Source organism: Schistocerca cancellata, chromosome 2, assembly GCF_023864275.1.
Source record: "Schistocerca cancellata isolate TAMUIC-IGC-003103 chromosome 2, iqSchCanc2.1, whole genome shotgun sequence".
Classification (NCBI taxonomy): domain Eukaryota; kingdom Metazoa; phylum Arthropoda; class Insecta; order Orthoptera; family Acrididae; genus Schistocerca; species Schistocerca cancellata.
Genome location: NC_064627.1, coordinates 831,347,310 through 831,364,359, shown reverse-complemented (window position 1 = coordinate 831,364,359; position 17,050 = coordinate 831,347,310). Strand labels below are relative to the sequence as shown.

The 17,050-nt window shown below is 43.6% G+C and overlaps 1 protein-coding gene across 1 annotated transcript in view; it reads left to right on the top strand.

Annotated features, from left to right (window-relative positions):
* Positions 1–17,050, top strand: part of LOC126162724 (kinesin-like protein unc-104) — a 373,406-nt gene that overhangs the window by 170,646 nt on the left and 185,710 nt on the right. Inside the window, 4 exon segments of the mRNA XM_049919386.1 lie at positions 13,431–13,513; positions 13,597–13,675; positions 13,754–13,923; positions 14,994–15,172. Of these exon segments, the coding sequence (XP_049775343.1) occupies positions 13,431–13,513; positions 13,597–13,675; positions 13,754–13,923; positions 14,994–15,172 (511 nt within the window).

Below are 17,050 nucleotides of genomic sequence, written 5' to 3'. Positions count from 1 at the left end.
TGCTGTTCACGAATGGCAGCTCAATATGTCATATCACTAGACTGACGTACAAATTTGCAGTCAGTGTGTGTGGGACAACCACGAAAGTGCCCTGCTGTCATACGAAATCGCACCCCGCATCATAACTCCAGGTGTAGGTCAGGTGTGTCTAGCACACAGATGGGACAGATGACCTCGCCGTTTGGTGCCCTCTTCCAAATCAACCATGCAACCTAGCACGCAGACAGGTTGGTTGCAGGCTCTCAATTAGCCTCCTTCTAACCAACACCCGGCCATCGCTGGTACCGACGGAGAACCAGCTTTGTTCAGTAAACACAACAGACCTCTACCCTGCCCTCCAATGAGTACTCGCTTGATACCACTGAAGTCGCAAACGCCGGTAGTGTGGGGTCACTGGAGCGCACGCTACAGAGCGTGTGGCACGAAGCTGTCCTTGAAGTAACCACTTTGTAACATTTCATTGTGTCACTGCGATGCCATCTGCTGCTCAAATTGCTGCTGCAAATGCAATACAATGCACCAGAGCACTACGACAACACGGTCTTCCCCCTCAGTAGTGCCAAGTTGCCGTCAGGACACCGGTCTTCTTGCGACCGTACATTCTCGTGAACACCACTGCCAGGAATTATGTACAATGGGTACATTCATGCCAGCTGTTTCTGCAGTATCGCAGGAGGAACACCCAGCTTCTCGTAGCCCTACTACAACGTCCTCATTCAAACTCAGTGAGGTGTTGATGATGGCGTCTTTCTCGCCCCAAAGGCATTCTTGATTTACATTAACTCACCACGTCCAGACTCAAAGGTACGAGGGTAACCCCAAAAGTAAGGTCTCTTATTTTTTTATAAGTACAGAACTCTGTTTGAGTGACAGCTGGTCACACTGTTATGAAGAGTACTTCACGCGCTGTGTGTAAACATGCGCACGCCGCGCTGAGGCGCTCAGTCTTGGCTTGGCAGCCGTTGAGAATGGAGCTCCCGTTGGATGTTACCGCCAAGTGCGAATTGCGCGCAGTTATTCAGTTTTTGAACGCAAAGGGCACTGCGCCGATTGAAATAAATCGCAAATTGACAGAAGTGTATGGTGAGTCGTGCATGGATGTCAAAAATGTTCGTAAGTGGTGCAGAGAGTTTGCAGCTGGTCGGACCGAAATTCATGACGAACAGCATGGCGGCGAGCTGGTATGACATGGGCATACAAAAACTGCCACAGCGTCTACAAAAATGCATCGACATAAATGGTGATTATGTCGAAAAGTAGCTAAATGTTCAAGGTGTAAACTGATGCAAACCTGATGGCTCAACACAAAAGTTTTGTCTCGAGCACAGATAGTGTTGAGGATCAGTGGACAAAGTTCAAAACCATCGTACAATATGCGTTAGATGAGCATGTGCCAAGCAAGATCGTAAGAGATGGAAAGGGGCCACCGTGGTACAACAACCGAGTTAGAAAACTGCTGTGGAAGCAAAGGGAACTTCACAGCAAACATAAACATAGCCAAAGCCTTGCAGACAAACAAAAATTACGCGAAGCGAAGTGTAGTGTGAGGAGGGCTATGCGAGAGGCGTTCAATGAATTCGAAAGTAATGTTCTATGTACTGTCTTGGCAGAAAATCCTAAGAAATTTTGGTTTTATGTCAAAGCGATAGGTGGATCAAAACAAAATGTCCAGACACTCTGTGACCAAAATGGTACTGAAACAGAGGATGACAGACTAAAGTCCTAAATACTAAATGTCTTTTTCCAAAGCTGTTTCACAGAGGAAGACTGCACTGTAGTTCCTTCTCTAGATTGTCGCACAGATGACAAAATGGTAGATATCGAAATAGACGACAGAGGGATAGAAAAACAATTAAAATCGCTTAAAAGAGGAAAGGCCGCTGGACCTGATGGGATACCAGTTCGGTTTTACACAGAGTACGCGAAGGAACTTGCCCCCCCCCCCCCTCTTCTTGCAGCGGTATACCATAGGTCTCTAGAAAAGAGCGTAGCTTTCCAGAGGATTGGAAAAGGGCACACAGGTCATCCCCGTTTTCAAGAAGGGACGTCGAACAGATGTGCAGAACTATAGACCTATATCTCTAACGTCGATCAGTTGTAGAATTTTGGAACACGTATTATGTTCGGGTATAATGACTTTTCTGGAGACTAGAAATCTACTCTGTAGGAATCAGCATGGGTTTCGAAAAAGACGATCGTGTGAAACCCAGCTCACGCTATTCGTCCACGAGAGTCAGAGGGCCATAGACACGGGTTCACAGGTAGATGCCGTGTTTCTTGACTTCCGCAAGGCATTCGATACAGTTCCCCACAGTCGTTTAATGAACAAAGTAGGAGAATATGGATTATCAGACCAGTTGTGTGATTGGATTGAAGAGTTCCTAGATAAAAGAACGCAGCATGCCATTCTCAATGGAGAGAAGTCTTCCGAAGTAAGAGTGATTTCAGGTGTGCCGTAGGGGAGTGTCGTAGGACCGTTGCTATTCACAATATACATAAATGACCTTGTGGATGACATCGGAAGTTCACTGAGACTTTTTGCGAACGATGCTGTGGTATATCGAGAGGTTGTAACAATGGAAAATTGTACTGAAATGCAGGAGGATCTGCAGCGAATTGACGCATGGTGCAGGGAATGGCAATTGAATCTCAATGTAGACAAGTGTAATGTGCTGCGAATACGTAGAAAGAAAGATCCCTTATCATTTAGCTACAATATAGCAGGTCAGCAACTGGAAGCAGTTAATTCCATAAATTATCTGGGAGTACGCATTAGGAGTGATTTAAAATGGAATGATCATATAAAGTTGATCGTCGATACAGCAGATGCCAGACTGAGATTCATTGGAAGAGTCCTAAGGAAATGCAGTCCGAAAACAAAGGAAGTAGGTTACAGTACGCTTGTTCGCCCACTGCTTGAATACTGCTCAGCAGTGTAGGATCCGTACGAGATAGGGTTGACAGAAGAGATAGAGAAGATCCAACGGAGAGCAGCGCGCTTCGTTACTGGATCATTTAGTAATCGCGAAAGCGTTACGGAGATGATAGATAAACTCCAGTGGAAGACTCTGCAGGAGAGACGCTCAGTAGCTCGGTACGGGCTTTTGTTGAAGTTTCGAGAACATACCTTCACCGAGGAGTCAAGCAGTATACTGCTCCCTCCTACGTATATCTCGCGAAGAGACCATGAGCATAAAATCAGATAGATTCGAGCCCACACAGAGGCATACCGACAATCCTTCTTTCCACGAACAATACGAGACTGGAATAGAAAGGAGAACCGATAGAGGTACTCAAGGTACCCTCCGCCACACACCGTCAGGTGGCTTGCGGAGTATGGACGTAGATGTAGATTGTTGAAATAAACAGGTCTATGTACTTATAAAAAAAATAGAGTACCTTACTTTTGGGATTACCCTCGTAAATAACGCTCACCACCGGTACAGCGTGTGTTTAAAGCAAACCTGATTTACATCCTCATAGTGGAGCTACTAGCGGCTGTCTTTTGCGACTGTTGCGAAATTGGAACAGACTTAACGTTTCAGATGTAGAAACACACCTAACAACTTCCGTTTATGTTGCACAACTTCTTCTTAGTGTCGCGATTTTATTTCCGCCAGTGTATGAATGCACCCGCACACAAGTGCACGTCTGTACCTCGCGTAACTGGCCTCACTGCTGTCTGAGATGTTTGGAGACAGAAGCAGGGGAAGTTGACCGCCACACCCGATTTATAGCTACGTTTGCACTGGGCGGTAACGCCAGCTGCAGCTTCGCTAATGAGCAAGCCATCAGAGGGGCACAAGTCTCGTCTGCCACCGTATGTACAAATGTCGGCGATGAACACGGCTGCGCTGAATGAACGTGTGGGACAGCAAGACAGTTTCGTGTGGCGGCGTAGTAAAGGAACTGACAGAGGCCGTGGAGCACGCAATCCGGATGGGCGATAAGGACTCGCGTGCTGACACAGGCGGGGGCTGAAGGGGGATCCCGTCGACACCTGCTGTCGTGGTGTCCTCTTGTCACGCACCTCGGGATTCCCCGTGATCGGCGTGCGATAAGACTCGCGTGGGGGGCGGAGCTTCCCGGGAGTAAACACCACCAGTGCCTTTGATGAGCTGGAGACGTTCGTGAAGTATATTACTCTGGCGCTCGTGACTGAGAAACTGTTTGTGGTGCGGGTGCAGTGTGCAGCTCTAATGCGGGCGCATCTGGCAGGACGTAAAGTGGCGCGTTGCAGGTAATTTTTGGGGTCTTGCCTGTCGATCTGCGTATCAGAGAAAGAGTTGCCATCTTCCGTATGAAGAAAAACAGTCTAAATGAAGTATAAAGAGTACCTGGAACTTATGAAGATAATAACATCTCAGTCAGAGAAGGTGAGAGCGTACGTGGATTTGTGGGGCATTAGAGATGGGACTCCTCCGACCCTCCACGTTAGCTGAGAGCGCTAATGCGCTGCTTCCTGGACTCGGGTAGGCGCGCCGGCCCCGGATAGAATCCGCCCAGCGGATTAACGACGACGGTCGGTGTGCCGGATAGCCTGGATATGGTTTTTAGGCGGTTTTCCACATCCCCTAGGTGAATACCGGGCTGGTCCCCACGTCCCGCCTCAGTTACATGGCTCGCAGACATCTGAACATTTCGCATTATTACATGGCTTACACTAGTCGCAGACAGTTTGGGTACACTAATTCCGTCCTGGGGCGTACGGGATGGCGGCAGGAAGGGCATCTGGCCACCCCTTAATCTAATATTTGCCAAATCCGATTAACCCTGCTGACCCTGCGCACCTGCGGGACAACGGCACAAGCGATAGATAGATAGAATAGAGATGGGACTTCTTTGCCACTGGGAGAAGGATATGTTGCCCCTTCCCCAATGTAAATACAACCAACTTCTGGTTTTGAACATTTTCTTGCAGGATACAGTACCCAGATTATGTGCATAAAATCCTGTAGAAGAACAATCAGCTGTGATTGCGGAGCAATAGGTACACCCGACCACGCCCTCCTGGACTATCCAGTTTCAGTCCTTGATTGCAGAATGGAGACGCCAGCTTCAGGATAATACTGTCTAAAAAGCACTACGTAATGACCTGAAGTTTGGCAGCTTAAATGAAAGGCTTCAGTCTTCTCACAGACAGCCAAATGAGAGCATACAGACCATTACTGCATGCCCAGGACAGAAGAATATTACGTACTGTGGATGAGGGGAACAGTTCGATACCAGGTGCATCTATCAATGGAGGGAAAAATGTTTAATAGACCGTCAGCCTGTCTTCGTTTATGAAACATTGTTGTCTTCGGATCCGGAGTGGAGTCTGAAAGGGAAACTGTATCTTCAGTACCTCACTTATCAACACGCGGTGAAATAATACTCCGGTACATCGTCATTAGCTTTCAGATCCGCGAGGCACCTAAATCCTTTGCGAAGATGAAACTGAAATTACTTAAGATTAATCAGATAAATACCTAGTACTTGTCTTCCACATATTTGTGTAATAATGACAAAATCTTCAAAATATTTATCTTCACAGCCTCAGTTGTAAAATGTCACAAATGATTGCTGGTTTCGATCCTTTAATGATCATCATCAGAGGTGATTAACCAAAATCAAGAATTTTAAATATATTTCTCTCCTTCTCATTTCTGTTCCTCTTCCTGCTCGTTCTCGCTCTCGCTAGTTTTCAGTTTTCAATTATTAATATTAATTTTTTCTGTGGTGTTAGGTGGAGGATAGCTTTAATGGGTAGGTCTAACGGATAAATTAGTAATAGCTTACAAAAGAAACAAGCTCAGAGGAATGCAAATCCCTGGAATCGTTATCCACTGGCAGATAACGAGGTCGCTACTATGTATTAGGAACTCCAAGAACTGACAACAGAAATATATTTTTTCATTTTTATAATCTGCTTCAAAATATAATTCAAAAACGGTCCATTTAGTTAACTAGGTGATGTAATATCAAAAAATAAGTAAATATAAAAAAGTGTTAACCTCGAAGGAGTACGAATGGCAAAAATGCTGCAAGATGTCTCTAGCGAAAGAGCTACATGGTTACTATGCAATTCACACTTGAGTGTTTGGCAGAGAGTTGGTAGAACCACTTCAAAGCTGTTTTCCTACCGTTCCACTTTCGAACAGCATGTGGGGACACAGAACACCTGCGTGTTTCCACGTGAGCCCTTGGTTTCCCTCATTTTATCACGAGGGTTATTTCTCCGTATGTAGGCTGGAATCAACAAAATGATCTGGCAGTGAGAAGATTTGGTGATTGTAATTTCATGGAAACATGTCGGTGCAGCGAAAAATGCCTTTTTCTGTTGTTAGTATTCCTTCCAGAAGTTGTCTGCAATAAGTGCTTCTGCCTCTGTTAAGCTCCACATTCCTAAAGGCTTTCCTTATGACGGGGTTTACAGAACATTGTGTGTGAACGAATGTATGAATTAATAAATGAAAAACAATGCGACAGTGAATTTTCTGGCTACCCCAGCATCTGCATCTACATCCGTACTCCACGAGACACCTTACGATGTGTGGTGGAGGGTGGTTTCTGTATCACTGCCATTTCCCCCCCTGTCCTGGTCCAGACCCGCAGGAAGAACTATTGCTGGTAAGATTCCCTGTCTGCTGGTGTTTCTTTAATTTTACCATCCTGGTTTTCCCGCTGAATTTACGTAGGAGAAAGTAATGTATAAGTTGACTCTGCTTGGAATATACGCCCTCAGAACTTTGACAGATGCAGAACGCCTCTTGCAGTGTCTGCTTTTGGATTTGGCGGAGCTTTCGCGCTTTCTGGATGAATCTGTAAAGAAACGCGCTGCTCTTCTTTGGACCTATCTCTGTTTCCATTATCACTCCTATCTGTTACGGACCCGGCCTGACGTTCAGTATTCAAGTACAGGTCGAACATTTAGTGAGCTACCTCCCTTGTCGGTGGACGAAGAGTCTTTCACGGAATCTGCCTTACCTGCGATTAGTTGTATGTGACCGCTCCATTTCAAATCACTCCGTGCGCACACTCCTAGATAATAAAATTTTCCGGTCTATTATGCAGTGGTCGAATGGATTTCAGTTTAAAACCCGACGTTTCGTCGCCATCTGCGGAGGACATTTTCAAGGGGGATCGAGCTTTGTTGAATATCCGATTCACACCCTGGCTCGCTACTGACTGCAGCAAAATTCCACTTCCACGAGCTTCCGCGCAGTGGCGTGACGTCACATGTTTCGAATACCCGAGCCCAATTGGCCGTTGTCGACTGCCGTCGTCCCCTGTTGCTATCATCCCATGGCGGAAGAGTGGTACCCATCTTCTCCAGCACCGGAATCCAAATGTTATTCAGTTTCACGTTCTCCTCACTCGTACTGAAACTCCTGCGGTGTTTTGCAATCTCTGTGGCCTCTCTGTATAGCCTTTTATGATATCCGCTTGCTGCTGCCAATACTTGAGTCCTATCAAAATGAATGTGGTGGTCTCTTGGCTGTAAGGCATGTTCCACAACAGCTGATCTGTCAATCTCCCCTCTTCCGCAATTGCCCACCTGCTCTTCGAGTCGTTTTCTGACAGTTCTTTTGGTAGAACCCCCGTACACTCCCCCCCCCCTCCCCCAACTACACGAAATCCTATAAATTCCATCTTTTTCAGCGGTTGGCGACCATCCTTGGCCGATTTTAGGTGATCTTGTATCTTCCGTGTAGGTGTGTAGATTACGCGATGTTCCGCTTTTTCAGGATTTTTCCTGTGTGGTCAGTCACGTCCTTAATGAATGGCAGGAAAACTTCCGATTTCACTGGCTCTTGAGCATCACTATAATTTCCACAGCAGGTCTTCAAGCCCTTTTCACCTCAGTGAACGAATAACCATTCTTGAGCAATGCATTGGTGAGATGTTTTAATTCTGCATCAAGCAGGTCTGGTTCGCAGATTTTTCTTGCTCTATCCGCCAACGCTTTTATGACGACTCGCTTTTGTTGTGGGTGGTGGTTCGAACCCCTGGTGTAGATAACGGTCTGTGTGCGTGGGTTTTTGGTAAACCGTGTGGTTTTCTTTCTTGAAAACTAGTACATCAAGAAAATTTGCCTGCGTTCTCCTCCTTGGTAAACTGAAACATGGGACTGATCCCGTTCAGTTGTTTGTGAAAACGATTCATATCCTCCCCGCCATGTCGCCACAGAACAAACGTATCATCCACGTAACGGAACCAGATATTCAGCTTCTTGTTTGCAGTTTCCAATGCTTGATCCTCGAATTTTTGCATAAAGAAGTTCGCTATAACCGGGCTCCAGGGGATTCTCACAGTGATACCATCCGTCTGTTCGTAGAACTCTTCGTTCCATTTGAAATACGCGGTTGCGAGGCAATATATAAACAGTTCTGTAAAATCAGGAGGAAAAATCCGATTCAGCTGTTGCAACACTTCATTGAGTGGCATCTTAGTGAATAATGACACCACATCAAAACTAACTAATATGTACTCTGCCTGTACCACGCAGATGGAGACGAAACGTCGGGTTTTAAAGTGAAATCCATTCGACCACGACGTAGTAGTCCGGAACATTTTATTCGAAAATGGCTCTGAGCACTATGGGACTTAACTTCTGAGGTCATCAGTTCCATAGAACTTAGAACTACTTAAACCTAACTAACCTAAGGACATCACACATCCATGCCCGAGGCAGGATTAGAACCTGCGACCATAGCAGCAGCGCGGTTCCGGACTGTAGCGCCTAGAACCGCTCGGTCACCTTGGACGGCAACATTTTATTGATTGTGACATTTCCGGCCGTGAAAGTTTACATTTTAGACGCTCCTAGATAGTCTAAGATTGCGAAATCGTGTTCAGATAAAGCATTAGTGGTGTCCTGCTTGACACAATTATGTCTTTTAAGTATCTGGGCGTAATGTTGCAAAACTATATGAAATGGAAAGAGCATGTGAACATTGTGCTAGGAAACGCGAGTGTTCGACTTCGGTTTATTGGGAAAATGTTGGGGAATTGTGGTTCACATGGAAAGGAGACAGCATATAGGTCGCCAGTGCGACCTATTCTTGAGTGCTGCTCGAGTGTTAGGATCCATACCAGGTCGGATCAAACAAAGACAACAAAGCAGCTCAGATGCGCGCTGTTATATTTGTTACCGGGAAATCAAATAGGGATATCTGGAGAGAAGGCGGCGTTCTTTTCGAGGAACACTACTGAGAAAATTTAGAGAGCCGCTATCTGATAGCAGAACGATTCTGCCGCCGGCAACACACATTTCGCGTAAGGACTACGAAGATAAGATACGAGAAATTAGGGCTCATACGAAGGCATGTATACAGTTATTATTTCCTCGCTCTGTTTGCGATTGGGACAGGAAAGGAGTATGTATGTATGTAGAACCACAAGGTCATTTTCATACATTGTGAAAGTACGGCCGAAGTTACTTTTACACCTGGATACTTTCCTCCGTTGAGAATGACATGGTGTGTTCCGTTTGCTAGAAACACTTCAGTCATGCCACACAGCTGGTTTGATATTCTGTTCGCTCCTGTTTTGCTCATTAGGCGGCAGTGCGGAATTGTATCGAACGCCTTCCGGAAGCCAAAGAACACGGCGTTCAAATGGTTCAAATGGCTCTGAGCACTATGGGACTTAACATCTGAGTCATCAGTCCCCTAGACTTAGAATTACTTAAACCTAACTAACCTAAGCACACCACATGAATCCATGCCCGAGGCAGGATTCGAACCTGCGACCGTAGCAGCAGCGCGGTTCCGGACTGAAGCGCCTAGAACCGCTCGGCCACAGCGGCCGGCGAACACGGCGTCTACCTGGACGTTGGTGTTTACTGTTTTCCAGCTCTCGTCGACAAGGACAGCACGCTGCGCATCATACGATCTTTGTTTTCGGAACTCAGGTAGATCCCTACAGAGGTCACCAAAGATGTCCTTTAAAAAGTTCATCCCCTTGTGGGCTTATGTGCAGCCGCCCTATCCTGTTGGAACCAGGCATTCTCAATTTCGTCCTCATTCAGTTCAGCTAGGAAGGGCTCCAGAATGCATGTGCAGTACTGTTCTGCATTTATAGTCTCCTGAAAGAAGATCGGCCCAATGATGCGCTTATGAGTGACGGCGCACCAAACACCAACCTTCTGATCCTGCAGTGGGGACACCTTAAATTCATGTGGATTCTCCGTAGTCCACACACGACTATTCTGGCTGTTCACGTAACTGGAAAGGTGAAACCGTGCCTCATCCGTGAAAAACGTTGTGTCAAGAATCCCCTCACCATTGACCTGCAGAAAGGACAGAAACCAGTTGCAAAAGTTCACATTAACATTCGGGCCTGTCGGTGTCTCTCAGTTCATGCACGACCGACATTTTGTACGAATACATGAACAGTGACGTCCGGAGAATCTCGTGAGGGGAACCCACGGACACGTGGACCTGCTGAGCTAGTCGTCTAACCGATTTCTTTGGGCTTTGTAGCATCATCTCTTGCACCTCCGCCACCTTCTCTTCGGGCGTGGTTGTGAATGGCCTCCCTGATTTTGGAGCATTATAAGCGCTTCCACTCTTTCATAACTTGGTGATGAGGTTCTGTGCAGAATTGCGGTTAGGCATCTTCACTCCTGGGAACTTTGCTGCAAATGCAGTTTCTACTACTGACAAGGAAACCTCCCCATCGCACCCCCCTCAGATTTAGTTATAAGTTGGCTCAGTGGTTAGGCCTTGAAAAACTGAACACAGATCAATCGAGAAAACAGGAAGAAGTTGTGTGGAACTATGAAAAAAATAAGCAAAATATACAAACTGAGTAGTCCATGCGCAAGATAGCCAACATCAATGATAAAGTGAGCTCAGGTGAGCCGTAGTCCCGTGGTTAGCGTGAGCGGTTGCGGAACTAGAGGTCCTTGGTTCAAGTCTTCCATCGCGGGAAAAGTTTATTTTATTTTATTTTATTTTATTTATGATTATCACATCCATAAGAAAACCTAAACCGGGCAAGGTAGAAGAATCTTTTTACCCATTCGCACAGTGTACAAGTTAGGTGGGTCGACAACATATTCTTGTCATGTGACGCACATGCCGTCACCAGTGTCGTATAGAATATATCAGACGTGTTTTCCTGTGGAGGAATCGGTTGACCTATGATCTTGCGATCAAATGTTTTCGGATCGCATTGGAGAGGCACGTCCGTTCGTATACTAATCGCGCTGTTTTGCGGTGCTGCCGCAAAACACAGACACTAAACTTATTACAGTTAACAGAGACGTCAGTGAACGAACGGATAGATCATAACTTTGCGAAAATTAAGAAACAAAATTTTTTTCACTCGAGGGACCTCTCATTCCGCAACTGCTCACGCTAACCACGGGACCACGACGCACCTGAGTACGCGTATGCCTTGATGTTGCTTATGTTGCACATGGACTACTCAGTTTGTAAATTTTGATTATTTTTTTCATAGTTCCACACAACTTCTTTCTGTTTTCTCGATTGATCTGTGTTCAGTTTTTCAAGGCCTATCCACTATGCCAACTTATAACTAAATCTGAGGGGGCTGCGATGGGGAGGTTCCCTTGTGAGGTAAACTTGTCTCCATTGCAGAACACATGCTCCACAAAAAACACTCTTTGTTCAATCGTCAACATGATGATGCGGATCACAATGATCTTCAATCAACCTGGACCTGCGAACAAATACAAATACCTGGTCAAATATAGCTCAAATGTGTTAAACAATGGTAAATGTTGTATTAATAATTGACAATCATATCAGTCATTACTTATCACACCACAACGTGGCACTGCATAGTTACTTTCTGAACACCCGGTATGTTTCGATACCCTTACAGTAAGAATGTCTGGACAGATAGCTTCGATATGTTACTGACTTAAACCGAAACTTCATAGGATTTTCTCTCAAGTCAATAGATGTAATTTTACTTTCGAATTCGTCGAAAGCTCCACGCATTGCTCTCCTTAGGATAATTTTCACCTCGTTCGGATTTTGTGTGTCACTGATGCTTTGGCTACGTTTAAATTTCCAGTGAAGCTCTCATTGCTGTAGTAATAGTTTTCTAAAACGGCTGTCGAACCACAACGGATCTTTCCCATTTCCCACAACTTTGCTCTGCGCTTAACTGTATAAAGCGTGTTGTACGGTACATTTTGTCCATTAATGCTCAACGTTGTCAGTGCTGGAGATGAAATTGTCGTGATGACCGCGCAGGTAATCTGAAATCTGTTTCTTGTCGCTCTCGCTAAGCAAAGACCTGTCTTTTATATTACTACTGACAACCGTATGCAGCAACGATGCTGCAACGCCATTATGATCACTGCTCCCTTGTTCTACGCTGACAGTAAGTAGTAACATTCGGGCCTGTCGGTGACCCGAAGTCGGTTCTCTGCTTAGCTGCCCAAGGTAGTTTACGGATAAGGCGTTTAGAACAATTTCACATGATTCCTTGTCTCTACTACCTGCCTTAATCACTTGAGTCTCCCAGTCCATCGATTCAACGTACATATTGGATATGACTTATACGGCGCTGATCCCCTAAGAGTCGTTGTTTGAAACGGAACAGTATGACGCTAGATTGAAATACATAATAGGTTTGAGCCCGTCTCTTTGGCGTTACAGGAATCATGCGATATTGATATATATTAGGCAAACTTTAGGAATTCATAGAGGAACGCTGGTAAAATGTTGTCGATGGGGCGAAGAGAAGCACTAGAAGACTGGTAACATTTCAAGGAAAGAACTCCTTTCGTCTACCTTACAAAAAAAAAAAAAAAAAAATAAGAACGGGGTGGGGCATTACGACATTGGACTCGCATTCGCCGCGCAGGATTAACCGAGCGGTCTAAGGCGCTGCAATCATGGACTGTGTGGCTGGTCCCGGCGGAGGTTCGAGTCGAGTCCTCCCTCGGGCATGGGTGTGTGTGTTTGTCCTTAGGATATTTTAGGTTAAGTAGTGTGTGTAAGCTTAGGGACTGATGACCTTAGCAGTTAAGTCCCATAAGATTTCACACACATTTGAACATTTTTGAACTCGCATTCCTGAATCGTTGAAGGCACTTTGCCTGATGGTTCCATTGAAAAGGACTCGCTCAATTTCTTCCCCAAGTCTGTTGTGTTTTGTCTTGAGCGATCTCGACGTTAAACGCTCACCTTCCTTCCTTCTTTTTACCGTACAGAAAGAAACATTTTTGCTTTACGTATCAGAATTCAACTGCCTCGGAAGTGGCAAACTCTTCGTCATAGACAACACTGTTTCGTTTACTAAAACATCAGTACAGTATTTTTAATGACGTTGTTATATTGCGCTTCTGTTTAAGGCTCCCTTGTCAAACAATTTAAACAGACAATTGAATATTCAAATGAACATTGTAAGGAAAGATGTTTTAACAATATTTGAAAAACCTCGTTTTCATTCTTCTGTTGCAGATATAGTTAATCCTAAAGCACCGCCTGGCTCTAAAGATGCAACTAAAAGCTTTAACTACGATTACTCATACTGGTCACATAACGTAAGTATTACATCCACCGCCAAATAAACGTGTCTTACAGCCACACTTGCTCCAGAAATGTCAACTGTTTTTTATTCTTGCAGCCAGCAGACCCTAACTTCTCAACGCAAAGGATGGTTTACAAGGACATAGGTGAAGAAATGTTACAGCACGCATTCGAAGGTAAGAATTTCGTCAAGTTTCTTTTACGCATTCATAATAGTGCTTCGGCCAACTGTTAATAGTATATCATTTCCACAGGATACAACGTTTGTATATTTGCTTATGGCCAAACTGGAGCAGGAAAATCGTACACCATGATGGGCAGGCAAGAAGAAGAAGGACAAGAAGGAATAATTCCGCAGATCTGTAAAGACCTATTTCGAAGAATACACAACACGACAAGTTCAGATTCTAAATACACCGTTGAAGTAAGTTCTTTTCTTTCTTGCAGTGTTCACGAGATTATTTTCCTACGGACTACTGTGCATATTTTAGTTTCTAAAAATATGCAAGAATATTATTATGGAAGTTGATATCGTACTGCCTTGAACATTTAAAGCTAAGTCCCGATTATTCGCTGTTATAATAACCAAAATTACCGTGCTTCGATTAATAGACTAATTGTTCAGAAAGGGTAAATGTTAGGGGAGAAGGAAAGCTATCTAATGCATGGCAGTAGAGTACAGATACTTTTTTTCTTCAGCTCGTAGGCGGAGTTCTAAATCGATAATAATCGGAAGACTTCGTTGGACGGCGAAACAATCAAAAGTGAAACAGCCAACCTTAGCGGTCAAACAATATCAGTGCTTGTTCTACTGGCGACAACTTATATATTTTCTACTAATTGACGGACTACTGCAATCATTTATTTACTTATTATGAATCATCTTAATATCTTGTTCTTCAGCCATATTACGTATGTAGGTAGTTGAATGGAATCACACGCAGGCCAATTAAAAATGGTCATATGAGGGAAAAGCGACCTTACGCAGGACGAATCTCCTTACGATATCCGCGTCCATTGTCATTTTTGTGGACAAAGTTACATGTACTTGTTCGCCAGTTGAGTGAGTGTGAGTGAAAACTGAGATAAAATGAAATCGCTGTTACGTGCTGCGCAAGCCTGTCTTTGCAAACGGGAAGTGTTCAACTGCGCTCATCGGGAGACGTTTGCCGGAAATGGGATTTATTAAAGGGCAACACCTGTAATGGGTATGCGAATCGTGGTAGCAGAATGTCCTCCAAGAACATAGTTTCATGGTTCAGCCAGGATAGAGCAGCTTAGCAAAATGCGATATCGAGAATAATAAAAAAATTAATACTGTACCCAACATTTTTATTTATTTTACTTACTTATAGCGAAAACTTGTTTAACTCGAATGATCGGGACTTACCTTTGCGTGACTAAGATAGTTCGTAAGTTTAATTTAACGGTATTGTGAACAGTGTTACTCTAAGCTCTGCACTGGACTGAGTCGCTCTTTTGTGGAACATTTAGGTAAGCTACATGGAGATATATTGTGAGAGAGTGCGAGATCTGCTAAATCCGAAGAACAAAGGTAACCTGAGAGTAAGGGAACACCCGCTGCTGGGACCTTATGTGGAGGATCTGTCCAAGCTTGCAGTCACGTCTTACCAGGACATCCACGACCTCATAGATGAAGGAAACAAGGCCAGGTAGTGACAGTAACGAGTCTCTTGCCTTTTATTCATTACCGATACTTATTTTGATACAGAACTTAAGACAGTTCAATTGATTCAGCAGTTCTTGCTAGAGATTGTGCTAGCAGTACTCTGAAGAAAGTAGTTTTAATTTCCTCATCTGAATATGTAACCGCCTCTCCTCTTGCCTTTTTTACGTTTTTCACTTGAGTCTTTGGTTAGTCACAGCCACTGCTTCACAGTTTTTTTTTCAAAAATAGTCTCAGTGATAAATGCTTTACAGTACATCTGTGCCTGGTATTCGTTGCTAACAATAATCAATTTCGTTTGAACAATTGTCTTCAATAAGCCCCCATTAGACATAACAAAAAAAAAAAGTAAATCCCTAAAGCACAAACAAAGAAGTGTCGACCATTTCTCCAGAAGTGTCTATATTCAAGCACTGAATATTTCTATCGAGTATATGATAACTAGTAATGTTTCTCGGTCCACACATCATCCATCACTACTAAGAACTTCATTTTTTATTTTTTGTGCAAACGGAGAAACACGCCAAAAACGAATATATGTGTAGAGTTTTTCGCTGTTGTGGAACACGCCTACCACCGCATCTCAAGTACCGCATGCCATTTAGCAAACAGATAACTGGTTTTCCTACTAATTTTGCTGTGTTCAGTTTAGCCTAAATAAACAGATTGTAGCGTGTTAATGATAGTTTATTATTAATTTTTGTGACAGCTGAATTGTCGTGCGCTGTGACACCTTTTACGTCAGTGATGTGACTCATGATCATGAGTAAATAAATGAATGTATAAATGCTACAGCCTTAATTTGCCAAGATAGCCGTATATTCTGATCAGACCATCATGATGTATATTTTCTACTGCGTCCTTAAATCGCACTGTGCAAATAGTTGGTTTTTCATCTTAAATCATGACTGCTATTGTTTAAACTGAGAAAAAGAGTCCTTTTTTCAAATAATGTATTAGAAATACTTCCAATTTCAGCAGCTTTCTGTTAATTTACTGATGGGGGACCAATTTCACACACTTCAATAGAATGTAACTCCCATTCAGCATGGTCAGAAATATGCCAGAACCAAACCATAATGTTGATTGTAATGGGTAAATTACATGCAGGAGCAAGGAAAGCTCAATAAATGTAATTTGCAAAGCTAAGAGACTAGGTCTTGTTCTTGAAATTTTGTATCCTATTAATATATCACAGACAATCTTTTGATAAATGTGGGTTATATTTGAGCAACTTTATAAACGTTGATTTCATGCCTACCATAAACATTTTACGTTGAATAGATCATATACTCTTCCCCAATGCTCCTGAAGCATCTTCGATGCAACAATAGTTAATAGCTACATGTAAGTCAGAGGTGTGAAACATTGATTGATAGTGTATTTTCAGTGAAAAAAATCTGTGCTGCCACACATCAGTTTATTGGAGGCAGTACAGAGTAGGATACTGAGAAAAAAGAACAAAATGGAAAATCTCACATGAACACTGCTAGTTTGTATAATACGTTTCAAGTTATGAAAGGAGCAGCCAGAGAAATAACATTTCATTCTGTTATTCACATGGGAACAGTGTAAATCCATAGAGGACTCTCAATGCTTTATCAGATTTTGATTGTTTCCATACACACCTTCTCTTCTTTCAATTCTAACCAGAAAGAATTTTTTTGTCATTTATCTATGCCAAACTGGATATTATTTGCCTCAGTGGGGTCTTTCTTATCTTCTGTTTCATTATGAGAAATAGATATTCTGCATGTTATAATACACAGTAGTTTTTCAGAATTATCTCCACAGTATTTTGACCGTAATGATGGCAGCTTTCTCGGAATCAGAGTACACATGGTACACCATTTATGCTGTGGCA